The 22,433-nt window shown below is 38.4% G+C and overlaps 1 protein-coding gene across 2 annotated transcripts in view; it reads right to left on the reverse strand.

The window, feature by feature from the left end:
• Positions 1 to 22,433, reverse strand: part of LOC120077886 (chromosome-partitioning protein, putative (DUF639)) — a 47,682-nt gene that overhangs the window by 24,393 nt on the left and 856 nt on the right. For both annotated transcript variants that reach the window (XM_039031983.2, XM_039031984.2), the window contains exons 2-5: positions 20,724 to 20,952; positions 17,409 to 17,556; positions 16,029 to 16,124; positions 6,905 to 7,062 (exon numbers count right to left, since the gene is read on the reverse strand). In XM_039031983.2, coding sequence (XP_038887911.1) covers positions 6,905 to 7,062; positions 16,029 to 16,124; positions 17,409 to 17,556; positions 20,724 to 20,952 — 631 coding nt within the window. The remainder of the gene's footprint in view (positions 1 to 6,904; positions 7,063 to 16,028; positions 16,125 to 17,408; positions 17,557 to 20,723; positions 20,953 to 22,433) is intronic.

The raw sequence follows: 22,433 nt of genomic DNA on the forward strand, positions 1-22,433 counted from the left end.
GGGAGAGGAAAAAGGAGAAGGCGCAGAAGACAGGGATTTGGAGAATATGAGGGAAGGCAAGGGAGCAAAGAAGGAGAGTGATGTAGCCTAAAGAGCTAAAAGGAGAGAAATATCCAAGAATCAAATCAAAGTGTTTATTGTGAATCAAAAGTTGCCAATACAAAAAGACAATCTCTCTATTTATAGAGAATTGGAAAGCAATCTAATCCTAATCCAAATCAATCAAAGAAACCAGTCTTAATCCTAATAAAACAAAGAAACTAATCCTAATTCTAATTGATCATGGAAACTAATCCCAATCCTAATCAATTAAGGATTTGTCCATAATATCCTAATTTACTCTAATACCGACTACGTCAGAGAGAGAAAGAGAAGGAAGGAGGAAGGTAGCAACAGTGGAGGGAGATGAAGGGAGGATGCTAAGATGATAGAGATCCAAAAAACGGGCTTACTTGGTTGTAGGGTTGCAGAAAACCCTATTGAACCTAATCTAAGGCTACAAGTAGGAAAAACTGATGAAATAAAGGACAAGGAATGAGATATCAAAGACTTGTTGGAAAATTAATTTATTTGTCTCATACACGTCCTAATATTACATATATTGTGAGCAAGGTTAGTCAGTTTATGCATGTTCTTGGCCCGACTCATTTTGAAACTACCTACAGAAGTTTGAGGTATTTGAAAGGGTCTCCTAGAAAAGGTATTTTATTCAAAAGACATAATCACTTCCAAATACAAGTTTATACTTATGCACATCGGGCAGGAAGTGCTATAGATAAAAGATCTACCTCTGGTTATTGTTCCTTTGTTGGAGGAAATCTGGTCACTTGGAGAAGTAAAAAATAGAATGTGGTGGCCAGACGTTGTGATGAAGCAAAGTTTAGAGCTTTAGCTCATGGAAGCTATAAAGGTATATGGATTAAAAGAATACTTGAAGAATTGAAGTTTTCATTGAAGACACCTATACGAATTTATTGTTAAGTCTGTGACAATAAAGCCACCATCTCTATTGCCCATAATCTAGTTCTACAGGATAGCAACCTCTTTGTGAGCACATCTACAACTTGCTGACTTGAAGGAACATAAGGAATGCATATACTTCCATTGTCCAGTCTTTCCTTGATGAAATGTCTGTCAATCTCAACATGTTTGGTTCTGTCATGCTGAATTGGATTATTTGCAATACTTATTACTGCCTTATTGTCACAAAACAGTTTCATTGGAAGCTCGCTATCTTGATGAAGATCTGACAACACTTTCATCAACCAGATTTCTTCACATATCCCAAAACTCATGGCCCGATATTCAGCCTCAGTGCTACTTCTGGCCACAACTCCCTATTTTTTTGCTTCTCCAAGTCACTAGATTACCCCAAACAAACGTGCAATACCCGGTGTTGACTTTCTATCAACAACAGACCTTTCCCAGTCAGAATCAATGAAAGCTTCAACACAACGTTTATTGGACTTCTTGAACATCAAGCCCTTACTAGGTCTTCCCTTCAAATATCGTAGAATGCGCTCAACTACTGTCATATGTTCCTCAAAATGAGCCTGCATAAACTGACTGACAATGCTAACTGCATAGGATATATCGGGTCTCGTGTGAGATAAGTAGATCAATTTCCCAACTAACCGCTGATACCTCTCTTTGTTGACATGGACACTGTTACCTGTATTACTAAGCTTTGAATTATACTCAACCGGGGTGTCAACTGGTTTACAACCGGTCATTATTGTTTCCTTTAGTAAGTCAATAGTGTACTACCATTGGGACACTGAAATCCTTTCCTTTGATCGAGCTACTTCCATTCCGAGGAAATATCTAAACTTCCCAAGGTCTTTAATCTCGAATTCTTTGGCATCTTTGAGTCTCATAATTTCATCATCATCATCACCAGAAAGCACAATATCATCGACATACACAATGAGAACTACAATCTTCCCTGAAGTTGACTTCTTTGTAAATAGTGTGTGATCTAAGTGCCCTTGGGCATATCCTTGTCCTTTGACAAAGGTGGTAAATTTGTCAAATCAAGCCCTCGGAGACTGTTTCAACCCATATAGAGACTTCCTCAATCGGCATACTTGGTGTTTGAATTGATCCTCAAAACCGGGGGGGAGGACTCATGTAGACTTCCTCTTCAAGTTCCCCATTAAGAAATGCATTCTTTACATCTAATTGATGCAGAGGTCAATCCTTGTTTACTGCAACTGACAGTAATACCCGGATAGTATTAAGCTTAGCTACAGGAGAGAATGTCTCGGAGTAATCCACACCAAAGGTTTGAGTAAAGCCTTTGGCAACCAACCTGGCCTTGTATCGGTCAATCGTTCCATCAGACTTATACTTTATAGTAAAGACCTATTTGTACCCAATCGTCTTGTGCCCTTTAGGTAGAATCACCTGATCCCACGTTTCGTTTTTCTCAAGTGCCCTCATTTCTTCCATGAGGGCAGCCTTCCATTCAGGAGTTCCCATTGCAGCCTGTATGCTACTCGGTACCATCCTTGTATCTAGACTGGTGGTAAAGGACCTAAACTCGGGTGACAGGTTACTGTACGTCATGTAACTGTGCATAGGGTACTTCGTACATGATCGAGTGCCTTTCCTCAGGGCTATCGAGAGATCGAGAGAAGCATCACGATTTTCCATACTGTCAAGTTTCCCACTGTGATTGATCGTTTGCTCAACAGGGATTTCACCTTCAGAGGTCCCTTCATATCATCACCATCTCTGGTATCATTCTCATTTTCCGAAATTGTTTCCTGATCATTATTCTCAGTTGTCTCTCCATCTGCCATGGTGGTGCTATCAGCACCTTCTTTGCCTTTTTCCTCTCTGCAACCGTTAGTCTCAGCACAAGTATCAATATCATTAATTTCAAGAATACACGTACCTGATGTTGGGTCTGATTCATGGACCAGAGCCGGAGATGCATAGGTGCCGTTGTTTCCTTCCTGAGATTCTTCCTATAGTTGTTATTCATAGGACTTGGTTGGTAGGAAGGACAGGGTTGACATATTCAGGAACCGGAGATGACTCTAAGGGAACTTCATATGTGGACCAGTTAGCCTCTTCACTAGAGTTCTCCCCCTGAAGATGGCTAATGGGAAAGAACGATTGATCCTCAAGAAAGGTGATATCCATGGAAACAAAATATTTGTGAGATGACGGGTGGTAACATTTATACCCACGCTGGTGGAGAGGATACTCAACAAAGACACATTTTTTAGCACGAGGGGTGAATTTTGTGCGGTTTGGACCATGGGAATGAACAAAGACAACACAGCCAAATACCCGAAGCGGAACATTGGAGACTAAACAAGTAGTTGGGTATGACTCTTTAAAACAATCCAACGGATTTAGAAAATTGAGGACTCGAGAGGGCATTTGGTTGATTAAGTGGGTGGCAGTGAGAATAGCATCCCCTCATAGGTAAGATGGAAGTGATGTAGACAGCATTAAGGAACGGGCGACTTCCACCAAATGACGATTTTTCCTCTCGGCTACCCCATTCTGCTGAGGAGTGTAAGCACACGAACTTTGGTGGATAATCCCTTTAGAGGTGAGGAAGTCCCGGAAAAAGGCGTTAAAGAACTCCCGCCCATTGTCACTTCTAAGAATTCCAATCTTTGCATTAAATTGGGTTTTCACAGTAGTATAGAATTGCTGGAATATTGACGACACCTCAGACTTATCAGTGAGAAGAAAGACCCAAGTAAGCCGAGTGTGGTCGTCTATAAAAGTGACAAACCAGCGTTTCCTTGTGGAGGTGGTGGTTGGTGAGGGACCTCAGACATCACTATGAACTAAGGTGAAGGTCTAGACGGTTTGTAGGGCTGAGAGTGAAAGGAGACACGACTCTGTTTGGCATGAATACAAACATCACAGTTTAAAGAAGATATATTAATTTTGCGAAATAAATGTAGAAACAAACATTTTATGTATTGAAAATTTGGATGTCTTAAGCGATAATGCCACAACATAAAGTCATTCTCAAAAGTAGAAAAATTTAAAGAAATGAGACTAGTCCTATAATCATTCCTAGAAGAAGCATCATCAGTCAGGAAGTAGAGCCCCCTATCGTGCCGGGCAATGCCAATCATCGTCCCCGAACTCAGATCCTGAAATAGAACAGAGTCGGGTGAAAAAACTGTCTGACAACTCAGATCTCTTATAATTTTACTAATAGACAATAAATTATATGATATCTTAGGAACATGCAACACATCACGCAGTACCAAACCCTCAAACGGAGACAGATGTCCTTTCCCTACAACAGGGGCAAACGACCCATCTGCAATTCTTATCCGTTCATTACTAGCACTCGGACAGTATGAAAGAAATTGATCAGATGAGCCAATAAGATGATCTGTAGCCCCTGAGTCAACAATCCAGGGTTTTTTTTTTTACCATTAATGCTAATAAGGCCAAAAGACTAAATCGTACCTGACTGTGCAATGGCACTAACCCCAACTGTACTTAGATTGGTCTTACTGTCTACTGGAGATTGATGCTGAGGATTCTCATTCGCCGAGTCACTCACTAGGGCACGTCCAGGGTTTGATTTGTCATGTGACTGGCGACGTTTACTATTTGGAGGTCATCCATGTAGCTTCTAACACTGATCTTTTGTATGCCACGGCTTTTGCAGTGTTCATAGACAGGAGTGGGTTTCTTATCGCCGTCAGAGCTGGACGATTTTGTAGCAAAGGCTGCAACCTCAGTTGAAGTGCTAACTGGGTTGTTCATAGCACTCGATCTGTCCTCTTCCAGCCGTATTTTTTAACATACTTTCATGAGAGAGGGTATAGGTCGTTGGCCCAATATTCGACTTCAAACAACATCGAATTTAGAGTTCAATCCAGCTAAGAAGTCATAGACCCGATCAGCTTCTTCAATCGTCAAATACTGAGCCCCATCTTGTGCACAATTCCAAACTATTTCTCGACAAAGATCCATCTCTTGCCACAACAGGGATAGTTTATTAAAATAGGAAGTTACAACCATGGTCCTTTGTTTGCATTCGTGGACCTGCTTGCGTAGAGTGTACAGTCGAGATGCATTCTGCCTTTTTTAGTAAAGCTTCTGCACAACATCCCAAATATCCTTGGCAGTTGCAGCATACAATAATGGTCTGCCAATTTGGGTTTCCAATACTGTTAACAAGAACTGACCGTAACAAGGAGTCTTCCCTTTTTCAGATACGTTCTTGAGGATCACCTGGTTGGGGTTTTAGTATCTCCCCCGTCAAGTACCAAAACTTATGTCTCCCTTCCAGTGTCATTCTGATTGATTGTGACCAGTAAAAATAATTCTGGCCATTCAACTTTTCTCCAATGATGAACCCTGTAGAATTGCCCATTGAGCCAAACAAATAATTCGTATTGGGTAAAACAGAGAAAGAGTTTACCGGATTCTCAGAGTAGAATTCTGGTTGTGGATTCGTGCCAAGAACTGTACCAAAGTCTGCTACTTGCTGTTAGAGATAGGCGAAACAAAGCCGAATCTCACTAGGGCATTGGGTCGCGCCGTTGCAGCTAGGTGCGACTGGACCTTTCTATTCATTGGGGCCCGGTACTGTCACCGGTTGGAAGAAGTTAGCTGAGGGAGCCTAGCCCCGAGCATCAACCGCCGCGGAAGGAGCCGAAGGGAAAGAAGGAACAGAGTCAGCGCGGCTAAACAAGGAACCTTCGAACAGTGGGTTGCTGGAGGAGATCCCGACTGGACGCTGTGACTGAAGGGATTGCGCCGGAACCATCTGAAAATGTCCATCGGCTAGGGTTTGCGCAGGTGGAAGTCGCGATCGAAGGTATCCAGCCGCGACCTCTGGGTACGACTCATCGGTTGGGCTCGACGTGGTCTGTTGAGGAGCGGCTCCAATCGACTGGGCTTCAAGTATCGAACGGCTCTGACCACCGATCGACACTTCGATCTGGGATGGACAACTCGGCTGGCTGCCTTCGAACAGCTACTAGACCTGAACGGCGGCTGGAATAAGATGAGGCAACGCGGCTTGGAGGTAACGCTCGACGACTGCCTAGACTGTTGCTTTGATATCAACGTTTGCGGCTCTACTGATCCCACGGTGACTGCTGAAGAAGACTGTGGTTGATTCTCGTCGATGATGGCTAGGGTTTCGTCCCCTTGCTCTGATACCATGATAAAAAAGAAAACGATAAACGAACACACAGTTTACGTGGAAAACCCTAGAATAGGGAGAAAAAACCGTGATTGAGACATATTTTTTATTATTGGTTTTATATACAGTACAAGAGAACAGGCCAAATAAATAGACAATGGGAAGCCCTAGGGTATAAGAAATTACGAAAAAGTCCCTAGGGTAATATGCTATTTTCGACAAGAACTAACCGACAAAAATTGACACATTGGTAATCAGCATCGGTTTGGGCCCAAAACCAACGTCCACCAACCAATGATCACCTCTCTCAGGAGAAGGAAGTAATCTGATAGAAGACAAAAGATAGTATAAAGAAGCCCATTCAAGAGTCTCCAAGTCATTGAGAAGCAGAAGCCCATTCATGGAAGTATCAACTAATAGTCAAAGTACTTGATCTAAAAGCTTGGTATTTGTTAAACTACCTGGACTAAATTATTTATTTTGAAACTATGACACCAAAATATAAACTAATCTCAAACTATATGATCAAAAGAGAATTATACCTAACAATAATAATGATGATGATAATTAAGCAATTCAATTCAGAATAAGTAAGATTTGTATCTTGTACATGAAATAGATTCTCATGTGTGGTGGACCAAGCAACAAAAAAGCCTATACAATATCTTATTTTCATTTCATTTCACTACTAAAGATAAATAGACCTAAACAAGTGTACCATGGCCAAATAAAAGATTAAGAGAGAATTACGATGCTCACTTGAGCAGTTCATCAACATATTTGAGCCACAAACTCAAAGAAATGCTCTGTTCATCACCCGCAAGGGCCTTGAATAGATTATGTACCGTGGATCGATCTGCAACACCAGAAATAGCTGGTGCAATACGCGTAAACGCCTCTTCTCTAACTAACATCTTCTGCAATACCAAAAGGAACCATTGATATAAAGCTTGCCAATTTGCTCATCAAATAGTGAGTTACTAAATTTTCTAACAATTGTCAAACAAAAAGGTTCATCCCCAGACATAGAGAAATGAGTTAGAAGGCGCATGCACATCATGGACTTTGTCCATTATTACCAGTTACCAAAACTCCGTAGCATCTATAAAATCATATTCCTTCACGTTATCATTGGTATTAAAAAACTATTTTGACACATTACATTCAGTTTAAACTTTAAAGTTATATATGAAATATTCAAGCATCATTTCTTAAAGGATATATTATTCAATAAGATTGCACAAGTTGATTTGGCTAGCTCCAGACAGATCTTGTGATCAATCATTCAAATCTTGATATCATCCTTATTTTGAAATATGACACACATGCTCCAGTTGTTCCTCTCACCCCAAAGATCTCACAAATAAACCTATAGAATAATTATAGAAACTCCTCAAAGTCGAAGTCCAAAGAGAAATATGAAATCTAACCAAGCACCAAACATCTGAGGGGTCCCTCTCTTAATCTTTAAACACATCGTTGTTCCTCTCACCCAAAAGATTCCACAAGATAGCTCACACCCTAGCAAGCCATTAAAATCGGCACTTTTTATGAAAAGGCTATAATCGTATGCCACAAGGTAGTAAACTCAAGGTGAAATTGCTACAACCGTGCAGCCAAAAGGGCTCTAGTCCTAGCTTTTAAATTCCCTAATAATATGCCCCCAAGGTTCATAGGTTTTACCATTGTTATAGTATGTATGATGAAGACTGGAAGAATCTTGGAGCTGAAGTTTGTTAGGAACCAAGGTAATATGGGATGTCTTTGTCCCACATTGGTTAAAATGGGATGACCAATGTGGTACTTAAGTGGCTTGGCTCTCCCATCTCAATAGCTAGCTTTTGGGGTGTGGTTCTCCAAGGTACTTAAGTACCTAACAATAGTATCAGAGTTGGTTGTCGACGTTTTTTAGTGGAACCAACAAAGGGTTTTGACCGGGTGTGGCCGAGTGAAGTACCGCCGGAGTAGCCACCGGGACGTCGGTTTTCCGGGGATGGGGTATTGTTAGGAACCAAGGTAGTATGGGATGCTTTTGTCCCACATTGGTTAGAATGGGATGACCAATGTGGTACTTAAGTGGCTTGGCTCTCCCATCCCAATAGCTAGCTTTTGGGGTGTGGTTCTCCAAGGTACTTAAGTACCTAACAAAGTTTTTATTCATTGCTTGAAATGAGTGATAAGTTCCCTTTAAATAGGCCCAAAAGGAAAGGGCTTGTACACACCTAATTAACTAACTAACCTAACCTCCTTTAAATAGACCCAAAGGAGAAGGGTTTTGTCACACTTATTCTAAAATTAAAACTGAATTTAAAAAGAGAATACAATCTGTCATTTTACAAGAAATATCCAAAATACCTTTTTTACAAGAGATGCCCAAAATACCCTTAATATCCCTACATCAACTCGGCCCCCTTAGAATTAAACTCGTCCTCGAGTTTTAAGTTGAAAGCTTGAACTCATCCGGGGCTTGATAAGGGAAGATGTCTGCAACTTTGAAAATATTGCTTATGTTGAATGAAGATGGGAGGTCGATCTTGTAAGCATTATCACTGTATTTCTCAAGGATAGCAAATGGTCTGAGCTTTTTGTCATTAAGTTTGTTGTATGCTCCTTTTGGCAAGCGGTCCTTTCAAAGATATATCATTACAAGATCTCCGGGCTTGAGTGAAACATGTCTTTTATGACTATCTGCTTGAGCTTTGTATGTGGAGGTTGCTTTCTCTAGGTGGTCAATGACTTCCGAGTGTAGTTCTTGAATACGTTCAGCAAGTCTTTCAGCTTCTTTTCTAATATCTACGTTAGAAGGAAGAGTTGTAAGATCAAAAGTCAAACGAGGGGGTCTAGTGTATACAATCTCAAATGGACACTTGTTGATCTATTCTGCATGTTGTAAACAAACTCCACTTGTGCAAGGTTAGTGTCCCATCGTTTTGGTTGATTTCCACTTAGACATCGAAGCATATTACCCAATGTTCGGTTTGTAACTTATGTTTGACCGTCCGTTTGTGGGTGGCTTGAAGAGCTAAAATTGAGGTTAGTGCCAAAACGTTTCCAGAAACTTTTCCAAAAGGAACTCATAAATTTGACATCTCTATCAGACACAATTGTCTTTTGAATTCCATGAAGCCTGACAATATCTCGAAAGAAAAGATTAGCAATGTTCAAAGCATCATATGTTTTCTTATAAGGTACAAAATGAGTCATTTTGCTAAACCCATCCACAATGACAAATATAGAGTCAAACCCTCTTTGTGTCCTTGGCAACCCTAATATAAAATCCATCGATAAGTACTCCCAAATGTTAGTGGGGATTGGAAGAGGAGTATACAAACCGGTGTTTTGAGTGTGACTTTTGGAGATTTGGCAAGTAAAGCACCTTTTCACTAAATTGTTGACATCTTTGGGAAGCTGAGGCCAGAAAAATTGTGCGGCAAGGGTTTCATAGGTCTTGTCATGGCCTAAATGAGCTGCTAGGCTGCCCGAATGGGCTTCCATGATGATAGCCTCGCGTAGAGATCCTCGTGGGATGCATAACCTATTACCACAAAATAAAAAACAATCCAAAAGATGGTAGTCCTTAGGAGGAGAGTTAGAGAAACATTTATGCCAAATATCATGAAAATCAGGGTCATTCTCATAACAATTTGGTAGATGGTCAAAGGCAATAATTTTACTTTAAAGCATGGTAAGGAGAGATGACTTTCTACTTAAGGCATCAACCACTTTGTTAGTGATTCCAGATGTATGCTTGATGATAAAATCGAATCTTTGTATAAAAGAAATCTATCTAGCATGCATTCGGTTCGTGTTTTTATGAGAATGAAGGAATTTTAAGTAATAATGATCAGTTATTAAAACAAATTTTTTGCCTATAAGATAATGTTCCCATTGATGGAGGGCTCTAACCAATACATAAAGTTCTTGTTCATAGGTGGACCACTGTCTAGCCTCACTTAACTTTTCACTAAAAAAATCTAAAGGATGGGATTCTTGTGAGAGGACAGCCCCTATGCCAATAGAACTTGCATCTACAACTACTTCAAATACTTTACTAAAATCTGGGAGAGTTAAAACCGGTGGGTTAGCTAATTTGTCTTTTAAAGCATTAAAACTATCCTAGTCTCTTCAAACCATGCAAATTTACCTTTCTTTAGGCAACGAGTTAAAAGGGGCAGCTATGGAGCTAAAATTCTTAATAAATTTGCGTTAAAATGATGCTAAACCAAGAAAAGATTGCACCTCTTTGACCAATGTAGTTATTGGCCATTCTTTGATGGCTGCAATTTTTTTAGGATACGCTTGGACATCTTCTTGTCCAATAATGAAGCCAAGAAATTTGATGTTGCTGCATAAGAAGACACATTTCTTAGGATTGATGTATAGAGCATTAGATTCAAGGATAGAGAATACTTCCTGGAGGTGTGTAAGGTGGTCATTGACAGTCTTGTTGTAAATTAGGATGTCATCAAAGTAAATGACCACAAATTTGTTGATGCAAGGTAAAAAATATTTAGCTCATAAGTCTCATAAAAGTGTTAGGTGCATTTAACAGCTAAAAGGGCATTACAAGCCACTCAAATAGTCCTTAGTTAGTTTTGAATGCGGTTTTCCACTCATCCCCGGTCTAATTCTTATTTGGTGGTATCCACTATGTAGATCCACCTTGGAAAATACCTTTGCACCAGCTAATTGGTCAAGTAGGTCCAAAATTCTTGGGATTGGAAATCTATAGTTGATTGTTATCTTATTGACCGTACGACTATCTATGCATAAACGTCAACTACCATCTTTTTTGGGAGCTAAAAGAGTTGGGACAGCACAAGGGCTGAGGCTAGGTTGAATATGTTTCTTATGTAAAAGATCTTGGATAATGGCTTGGAGGGCTTGATACTCACTAGGGCTCATTCGATAGTGGGGCAAGTTGGGTAAAAAAGATCCTGGGATGAAATCTATGTTATGTTGAATGTCCCAGAGTGGAGGTAGGCCACTTGGGACCTTAGTAATGGAGGGAAACTTGTCTAAAAGGTTCTGCATTTTGCTATCCATAGGGGTTGGTAATAAGGCCTTGGGTTTGGCATGGACAAATAAAGCTAGTTTGAATGTGTTTGCATTTGCCCAAGCCTGTTTATAAGGCATGATAGAAAATAAGTTTGCCTTGTGCTTCTCCTTGATGGTATGTTTGCTCATAGGAGTTTTCAAATCAAAAGGTACAAGGACCACCTTTTTACCCATCCATTCAAACTCATATGTGTTGGCATTACCATTATGTTTGGTATGATTATCGTATTGCCAAGGTCTTCCAAGTAGAATGTGACAAGCGTCCATGTCTAGGACATCGCATATGATTTGATCTTTGTAATGTGTTCCAATTGACAATGGAACCATACAAAGTTCATTAACAATAACCTCTCCCCCCTTTTTAATCCATCCTACCTTATAGGGGCTTGGATGGGGATCAACTTTTAGCTTAAGGTGGTGTACAAGTTTTTTAGACACCATATTTTCCAAGCTACCACTATCAATGATAACGTTGCATACCTTCCTGTTGATGATACAACGGGTTCTAAATAACACGTGCCTTTGAGGATTTGTTTCGGTTACCAGAGTCAAGGGGACCTTTTGGATTACACAAGAAAGAATGTCTCCCTCATCCGATTGGGCCACATTGATATCTTCCTCAGAGTAGTCCTCATCTTCTTCATCCTCATGTTCTTCTTGAATTGTGAGGTTCTTTCTTTGGGGACAATCGTTAGAAAGGTATCCCGTTTGACCACACCTAAAGCATTTGCCAAGATTAGGTCTATTATTATTTCTAGAAGAAAAAGTAGGACTTCCCTTAGATTCAACTTCTTTCCCCTTGTTTTTGGTAGGTAGTTCACTGGACTGCCCTTTTGAAGTTTCTGTCATTATATGTGGGTATTTCGATCTTCATTTTAAAGTCATTTCCAATTTGGTTGTCCATGCCAATCTTGATAATAATCTTGATTTCCATACCCCTGTGCTTGTGCAAAAGGAATTTGTTGTTGAAAAAGTGGGTTATTCCCATGAGGTGGATACATCATTCTTGCTCGGTAATGTGGTTGGGGACTAGCCGAGTCTTCATCTTCTAATGAATCAGAATCCAGCCCCAACAAATTTGGTGGCACGGGTCTAGAAGGCAGGCAAACCGACAGATGTTGATGATTATGACAGGATTTGGCAGCCGCACTCCTCTAACTTCAAATCTTTGATGTATTCTTGCTGGTTCTTGAATTCTTGGAGTCTGGTGCTTCTTGATGAGTTCTTGGTTGATTTCAACCATTCTTCCCTTCGTCCAAAGTCAGTTTTTCAATTGCTTGTTGCAAACCCACCATAGAACTTTGCATAGCACTCATATGATCCATAATGCCGTTGACGGTAGTTTAGATTGCCTAATCTTCGGAGTGGAAAAAGATGCCTCCGCATCACTAGAAGAGAGGGGGAGAAGAGTGGGGAGTTTACCGAGCCCTTTACTCGTCATGAGGTCCCTTCACGAGGTCGCTCTGATACCAAATGGTGAAGACTAAAGAGTCTTGGAAAAATCTTGGAAGAATCTTGGAGCTGAAGTTTTTATTCATTGATTAAAATGAGTGATAAGTTCCCTTAAATAGGCCCAAAGGGAAAGGACTTGTACACACCTAATTAGCTAACTAACCTAACCTCCTTTAAATAGACCCAAAGGAGAAGGGTTTTGTCACACCTATTCTAAAATTAAAACTGAATTTAAAAAGAGAATACAATCTGTCATTTTACAAAAAATATCCAAAATACCCTTTTACAAGAAATGTCCAAAATACCCTTAATATCCTTACATCAATGTGTGTGAATAGAGGAGCTTATTAGTCCTCTATTCTTTATTGTAATTTTACTACTCTTAGTTTAGGGCTTCCATATATGCTTATATATATTGAACTCTAATATATAAAATGAGTGTTAAATTCTGTCTTCTTTTGGTCTTACATTATCATGGTATCAGACCTAAGTTTAGGGTTTTAAGATTTTTCTTTTGGAGGTTAAGGTTTGAAGTTTGGGTCACTAAGTTAGACTGGTTGTTTGTCAACACTACCCACATCAAGAGAACGTTGCCATCAAGAGATATATTGTTGTTGTCATTTGTCAGAAACTTCTACATGTGAGCCTGTTAGGAACCCTCCTAACAAGAACAGTACTCAAGAATATAGAGTAAACTCAAGGGCAATTCAATCATAGAAATATATGAAAATGTATTAAAATATGCTATAAACTCACAAACAAAATAACAAGATAAACCCTAGCCTTTCGAGAGGGCTAGTCTCTCCAAAATTTCCGAAAGAAATTCCCACCAAATTCTTCACACCCCCTACCACTCCCACTCCTATTTATAACAATATTCACTAACTAACTTCCTATCTAATTACTCTTATACCCCTTACTAAGACCAATACTAATATTCTCTTAATAGTCCTACTATTTCTATACTAGGAGTCTTACAATACTCCACCCTTCGAAGACACCTGTGTTTCCAAAACATAATCACAAAATTGGGCAATTTTTTTTTTTATAACAAAACATAACCCCAGTAGTTTGCTCTTCAATCTTGGAAAAGGAATTCTTCTCTTCAGCTTTGGAAAGCTATTGAATCCAATCAGTTCCCTTAACTTCAGCCCATAGCCCAGAATCAACGTTCTTTAGCCCATAGAGCAGCCCAAGAAGAGAAGCTCCCTTCTTCCTCAACTTTTGACATGTGTTAGAGCCCCACATTTGGAAGAAAATTGTTCCACTCCAGCAGCATAAAAAATCTGCCCTAAATTACTTCTAGAGCAAAGCAAGACTTGGGCTTCTTTACCAAATCCCAGCCCATAAACCCAACCAAATTTAATGAGCCACTTCTTTTTTTTTTCCCTCCTAGCCCCACCACCTGCCACATCACATCGGTACGGAATAATTTTCCCAAGTATTCACACATTTTGCACCCATTTCCAGCCTTCTTCTCCATCATTCTCCAGCCACTTTCTTCTACACGGACTCTACAGCTTCCCTAAGATTGCTTCTCCAGCCACCAACGCTCAGCACCGTTCGCTACTTCCAACGCCTCTGACCACCGTGCCTCCAATCTCATCGTCCTCCTGTCATCTCCTCTCAACGTGACCAACAACGTTTTTTCGTCATCTTCTTTGTCTCCAACTGCAACACGCCTCCCTCTACCGTTTCAAGAAACATCGTTTCCATCATCGCTAACCCTTGTATTCTCCTCTGATTTTCACGTCCGTAAGTCTCCGTCCGCACCTCTAGTTGTCCGTCACCGTCGAACAACATCCTCACCTCTTCTTCCAAATAATCTCCTCTGTTACGATTCTTCTTCTTCGTCCACTATTGTGCGTCCTTCTCCGCCATTATCAGTAACTCGATTATCGCTTCTTCAATAGTTTGATGGAGTTTATCCGCTTCTTCAATAGTCCTTCGCCATCCAACTTGCCTTTCTGTAAGATTTCCTCTCCTTTTCCATTTTCGCCCGACCCCTCCTCTGAAATTTCCACGTTGGCCATTGATTTTAGGGTTCAATTTTAGTCCCATAACCCTAGAATTACGATTCCATTCCTCTATCAGCCAAAAGGTTGACACGTAGATTATACTAGGGTTAGAATTTTCATTTCCCTCCTATTTTTTCCACTACCACTGCCAATTTCGTTCACTTTCCCTCGTAATATAACCATGGGCCTCCAAAGACTCGCCTAGCCCATACATACAAAGTAAGCCCATAACCTTCGGCTTGACACTCCCTTTCCATTTAAGCGTTTCTCCTGTAAGATTTTGACACATCAGTGGTCCCCGTCTTTCACACGATCGCTCCCTTTCCTCCTTCTCCATCTTCGTCACGACTTCTTCCGCCATGAACAATCCGATTACCCTCATTGCCAGCCACCTTCCCCTTCGTCGTTGGATCTAGCTATTGTCTTCTTTGTTTTTGGATCCACCATCGTCTTGGCTACCTATCGGCCTTCGAATCCGCCCACGTTGTCTTCTTCCGATCTTTGTACGTAGCTCTGCCTCTCTTTGTGGTTTCTTCCTCAAAGAGAAAGTAATCAAGAATATAGAGTAAACTCAAGGGCAATTCAATCATAGAAATATATGAAAATGTATTAAAATATGCTATAAACTCACAAACAAAATAACAAGATAAACCCTAGCCTTTCGAGAGGGCTAGTCTCTCCAAAATTTCCCAAAGGAAATTCCCATCAAATTCTTCACACCCCCTACCACTCCCACTCCTATTTATAACAATACTCACTAACTAACTTCCTATCTAATTACTCTTATACCCCTTACCAATACCAATACTAATATTCTCCTAATAGTCCTACTATTTCTATACTAGGAGTCTCAGCCACACAAGCAATTGAAGAATTCTGTCTTTGTCACCATGTGTTGGGGTGCTAGAACAGCACTCGCCACTCCAGTCACTTGGGATCCTCTCAAGTTTTGATTTGCAGCCTGCCTGTGTGTTTAGATCTAAAAGAACACTCAGTTGTGAGGATATTTGAACAAGTAGTTTCTTGTTGTTTCAGTTTCAGTTCTATTTTTTGTGGTTCAGTTTTTTCTTCAGATTTGGCAATTTAGCTCTATTTTTGTTCCTCCCATTAGCGTGGTTTATCAGTTTTTGCTAGTTTTGACCTATTTGTGTGGTTACCTTGCTCAAATATTAATTAATTTTAGGCTTAGCCTAAAATTGTTAACCTCATGTAAATCACTCATATTCCCAAAGCCTAGCCTATATATAAAGCATGAGATCCTTTTTTGATAACATTGATAAAGTATTCCTTGTTTTGATTATCTCACAACAAGCAAATTCATAAGATGGCATAAAACTTAATATTGAATTAACAACCTGAAAAGAAATTTCCTCTGAAATATTGGTATGCTTGTGATATGGATTTTCCCAAGCAAGCATTGTTATGAATATCAATCTCTGAAATGAGGGTTCCTGCAGAAATAAATAGAATTTATTCATTAAGAAAAAAGAAGGGGGGGAACCATTTTCTTGCTGGTCATCAACAAATACTAATTTAAAAATATCAAAAGAGTTGTTCCTTTTTTCTTTTTTTGGTGCCTTTGGTCTAGTTCCTTGGCAACATCATTCATTGGGAGGTTGTAACCCTATTAGAGCAGAAAGTTCAGCAGTTTTTTTTTTCTTTTTTTCTTTTTATTTTAAACTACGTCAATTGGTATGGGTTCATGATCTTATAGCATGTTGTTGGGTTGTTTGTATACACTATTTCAAAAAGATTAATATGTGACTGATCATTAAAATATGAAAGTTTCTTTTTAAGGAATTAAAACTTTCCATTTATGCGAAGAAAAGTTACAAAATGTGAGAGTTTGAGCAAAAAGGAATGGGTTAAAAAAAATTATTCCGCTAGATGATATAATATTAAATTTATCTTCACCCATCAACTTAAGTTTTTGGGTCAATCGGTGATTTAATATGGTATCAAAGCAAGTGGTTTAGGAGGTCTTATGTTCAAACCTCTGCAATGTTTATTTTCTCCCCAATTAATATTGATTTCCACATTTTGGATATTCTACATATTTCAAGCCCACAAGTGAGGGGAGTATTAGATGATATAATATAAAATTTGTCTTCACCCATCAGCTTAAGTTTTTTAGTTGATCGGTGATTTAACATATTCTAACAAAAGTAAAGGTCAAGAAAAGGAGAAATTGCAAAAGTATTTTAAAATACCACATCAAGAAGCCATTGAATGTTTGATTAAGAAACTCTTACGTCCCAAAAAAAACCTTTTGAATTCACAAATCTAAAGAGTTCTTTCAGTCCAGATCCCAAATTAGAGCTGAGTATACTATTCCAAAAGATTCTTGCTTTCATTTTTGGTCCACATCCTTCCAGAAGATGAGAAAGGTTGTTCTTCATACTGTGATTTTTTGTTTTAACAAGAAATGAAACTTTCCATTGATGAAATGAAATGAAAAGATACTAATGCCCAAAAATTTTGCAAACTCCAGGAGAGAGCGAAGAGAAAAAGAAAAAAATATACAATGGAAGAATAAAATCCAAAACCATATGAGACATAAAACTTGAAAACAATATCCAGCAAGGAGATCAGAAAGAGCACACCAAAAAGAGACCATAAAAACCCAAGAGCAAACAAATTCTAGTTGCATAGCTCCTAAAATTTTCTGTTATAGGAATAGGAAAAAACAAAAAAAAAAAAAAAAAAAAAAAAAAAAAAAAGCAAGAAGCACTTACACTGAGTGAAGGATGAATATTTGAGCTGTCCCTTGACAAGAATCTAAAACAGCAATACTCTACCAAACTGCGAGCATCATTGTAAACAGATTCATGCACAAGAGCTTTAAATATCCTCTGCATTTTCTGCCCAGTCAAGCCATTCATCCTGCATGTCATTACATTTATGAGTCAAATAAATTATCTATATAATTCTTCACAAATACATGAACGGAATACCTAGACAAGACAGGAAACAAAAAATAAACAAATCAGAAACATGAAATCAAACTTTCAAGGCTACTAAGAACCACTCAAATTTCACTTTTTCTTATTGCTAAGTAGAAAAATAGACAAGTTAAAATGGGAAAGAATGAACTGATCTTCTTTCCTTTAAAGTGAAGATATGAGTGAGTGGTGATGCAACTAACATATAAGAAAACAATCTTCAAAACTAGCTAACGATGTATGGTAATGCAACCTAACAGAGAAGAAAATAATCTTCAAGAATATTTCACAAGAGTCTTTGTTATTATTCAGAAAGTCATACACATACAGATTAAATCTTGCTAAAGGATGCTCGCCCAATAACTAAATCATCTAACTAATTAACAAGCCAGCAACTAAAACCAACAAACTCAAATCAACATTACAAGATTATGCCATATAGATTCCCTCCCTCTTAAAAATAATAAATCAGCATTGAGTTTGAAAAATAACAAAGCTGAAAATTCCATATATGAAATCATTTTTTCTATGATTCGAGAATACTTTAACCAAAAATGTTGTCTTCAACTCATCAAATCATCAACACAATGACCTATATAACTTCATTCCTATGAATGGTTGTAAGAAAACCATTGTTTTAGCCATTACTGTTTTGGTTGCTTTGTTTTATATTTTGTTTCATTGTATGTTGAGGCATTCGTCTCTTTTCATTATTTCAATGTCCTTTTAAAGGAGGAAAAAAAAACTAGTAATGTAATCTACAACCTCCTTTTGACATTGTTACCGCAATTGATCCACCTCATCAAAATACTCAAGGGACCCAATTCAATAGATTGACCTCACTTGTAATGGAGCTAGCACCCAGGAAAGCCCAAAGCCTTGGACACAGCATATAGAAGAAAAAGATTAATTAATTCTCCAGAACTTTGGAAAAAAGAAAGGTTGGGCCTATTGAGAAGATATTTACTCAAATGGCCACAGAAAAGGCTAGCCTGGAAAACACCTACTTCTAGTTTTTTAATGGTTGTGGATTATGTTTTGGAGGATAACAAAAAAAAACTTGTGCAACCTGTGCTCTTCAGGCTTTCAAGTTCTAACTCATTTCCTTAGATTTCAATTTTTTTTTTTTTTTTTTTTTTTAAAGAAAAGGAAACAGCTTTCTATTGATGAAATGAAAATGAAAAGAAGCTATTGCTCAAAAGACAATGACACAAAATAAAACAATAATAATACAAACTTAACAAAACATAAGCTATTCAGAAAAAATAAATGCATTCCAATTTAAACATAAGTTTTGAACAGAAAAGCCTGCAAATAACTTAGACATTGAACACCATGATGTAGCTTTAGTCGGAGCTAATTCAAAACACTTGAACCACGAAGAAGAATTGTCTTGAAAGAGCCGTTGGTTATGTTCAAACTAAATTTCAGCAAGAATAGCTTTCACCGTATTTACCCATAAAGATGAGAATTGGGCTTCAAAGGAAGGCCAACCAAAATATTAGCTTTAAAGCAGCCAACATTAGACTCCATATTCATGTTTCTTTCTTCTTCCTCAAACGAATATCATCACTGAATAAATAAAAGGAGCTAAACAACTCCCAAACACTAACAGGTGTATTACAATAAAGCTTTCCAATTGGAAATCAAATAAGAAAGCCTATAGTCATTAAAAAGGTATTTACATTTACACAAACACAAACCATGAAACAAAATCAATAAAACTATCAAAACTTCAGTAAATGTTTCTGAAAATTCTCCCATTCCAACCTCCATCTCGAAGGAAATCAAGAATCTCACAGGGACTCTCTATTGAAGGGTGCCACTTCGATAGCAACTCATGCCACTTTAGTTGGAAGAGAGTCACTCTCCCTAGAGGCCAAAGGGGCCTTGGCTTAGGTAGAATTGGAAAAGAAAATAGAGCTCTTCTCTGAAAATGGCTATAGGTTTTTTTGATGACCCAGATGACTTATGTAACCAATTGATTAGTAGCAAATGTAAATATATGGAAGATAAGTATAGTTCCCGATATGTAACCTGATTCTTATTTGTTTATTCTAGGGTTTCAAATTCAGTTCCCACATTTCCTGATCATCTTTTTTATTTGGCAATATGTGGATTATTTGCTATTTGATCATTGGTTGAAGATTTTTATTATGGAAAGTCCCCGTTTCAGCATTCTTTCATTGGAGTAGAGGAGATCTCGATTTTTCATTGTTGTTAGGCTGCTTTTTCTTCATCCCCTCAGCATTTTGGCAATCCAGCTGTTCTTTCAATGTTTTTTTGTGGTTCTTGTTTTTAGCTCAATTTCTGTCCAGAGTTTGGTTCAGCTCAATTGTTTGTTGGCCTCTTCTTGGTGTGCTCTTTCTAATCTCCTTGTTGGATATTCTTTCAAGTTCTATGCCTCATTTGGTTTTGATTTTGTACTTCCATTGTAATTTTTTTTTCCCTTTGTCCAGTTTGTATCTTTTAAGCATTAGTCTCTTTTCATTTTATCAATAAAAACTTTTGTTTCTGGTTCAAAATAATTAGTCATGTGTGCAGAAGAAAATGTGTGAATGAACAACTGGACCTTCTATTTGCAGTCTTAAGAACTTAAAAGAAAACTTAGTTACCTGGCTTTCTCCGGGTTTCTAGTACAAGAGATTTTAGACATAAGTTTTTGCTTTGGTCTGGTAGAAAATACTTGGATCTGTATATCTACTTCTTTCCATCAATAAAACTGGATGATTCAGCAATTTTAAGTGAAACTGTTTCCCCAAAACAAGGTTTTCATCCTCAAACGAATATGCATGGAACAGAAATGATTTATGTACAAAGTCTTCACACATTACTAGCCTCGTGTACACATTGTTGAATAATAATTCCCAGAGAAATTTCATCCTTTCCCTCCTATTACAATGTTCACAATGACAATTATATGTTTTGATTGTTCGTAAGATCTCAAATTTTTCCCCTTAATCTCTCGGGCAAACCTGCTAGACAATTATACAGTGTAATGTAAAGATGTTCTCCAGTAGGAGGGAACATTAAATGGAAAATAAGTCAATAAGGTATAATATTGTCAATATCTTTAGAACAAATGACCAAATTTTGTAATAATCTGACCTGCTAAATTGCTCAATGGATACAACAGCAGTAGAAGAGAGAAGGCCATTTGGTGTCCTGATATTAACAGTATATTCCGCCATAACTGTATCCTCTATTTCGGTGGTACCATGGGCTCCTGCAGGAATATGATCTTTGTTCTTACTGGTTTTTCCCCGGGAAGATGTGACTTCATTTAAGAAGTTCTGCGTCTTCAGCAGCCATTTGTTTAGGTTTTGTTGCACTGCATCTGTCAGGATATGAGAATACAGCACAGACAGGACAGGGGTTAGGAGGGAGGAGGGGGAAAAAAGCAATACTAAGACAAAAGGCAGTAACAACTAAGCATTGACCTTAATATAACGTTGTGGCACAACCAGAAGGTTTTATGAATCGGTAGTTGTCAAATGATGTTTGTAAACTACACAAGACTTGGATTGAAACAAGCCCCGATGGCTTGGTCTGACAAGTTTAGACAAGTGATACTGCAATGGGGTTTTAAAAATCATTGAAATGATAATTCTCTATTTTTTCTTGTTATGACATCAACTAAGATCTTTATTCTAAGCTAGGTTGATGACATCTTAGTGATAGACTGACGGGAAATGACAATGTTATCATCAACTATTTGTTGAAGAACTTAACAAAAATTTTGCTTTGAAGGAAATCTATCCTACTTCCTTGGTATTTCAGTTCCCTGTGACAACAATGGAATCCATCCCAACCAGACCAAGTATGCACTGAATCTTGTCAAAAGACTGGGCCTATCTCACATTAGCCATGCGCCACCCTGTAGTCAATAAAAAATACTTAACAGCCAATTAGGGAAAAGCAGTGACAAATCCCACATAGAATCAAGGAGCCATTGGAACTCCTCAATACCTTACACACATCAAACTTGAAAATTCGTTTATCATCACCAAATTAAGCCAATTTCTTCATAATTGAACATCCCTCCATTGGAAAGCCGTCAATAACATTAAAGGTACTCTGTTACATGGCTTACGAATTCCCAAGTCTAATGACTTCGCCATTTTTGCCTACTTAGACGTACATTGGTTGTGCTCACCTGATGATCTAAAATCTCTACATGCAAATTTAGTATTCTTTAGGTATTCTTTAATTGCTTCGTCATCCAGAAGCAACATGTTGCTTTTAGGCCCAACACTGAATGAGTATTGTTCTTTGGCCCACAAAGCTACTGAGATCAGCTGGTTTCAGTCCCTCAACAAAATTTAGTTGCTCAAGCTTACATACACCAATTATCGGGTGTGACAACATCAATGCATTCCCTCACTGCAACCCAATTTATCATACCCGGTTAAACATGTGGAACTTGACATACACTTCATTCACGATGAAGTCCTTGACAAATCCTTGGAAGTGCAGCATGTTCCCAACACTGATAACTTCCTAATGGACTAACTGAAGCCTTATCAGAGACCAAGTTCGTGGAGCAGTGCCACAAAGTCGACGTCATTCTTCACCATTTGGTTTGAGGAGGAATGTTAACACGGTGGTCTACAACAGTATCACATTGGTTATATTTATTGAACGCTATCATTTTAATTAATTATGTTAGTGTTGTCCATGGAACACAAGGATGACGCCCTAATAATTTTCTCCTTCTAGATCAAAAAATCTCCTCCCCATAATATCCAAGGTGTGTCACTGATAAATAATACACCCACCATAACAATGAAGAACGCCAAGTGTTTCCATGTCTATTGA

This window comes from Benincasa hispida, chromosome 5 (assembly GCF_027475165.1).
Source record: "Benincasa hispida cultivar pf3 chromosome 5, pf3_genome.v1.1, whole genome shotgun sequence".
Lineage (NCBI taxonomy): Eukaryota > Viridiplantae > Streptophyta > Magnoliopsida > Cucurbitales > Cucurbitaceae > Benincasa > Benincasa hispida.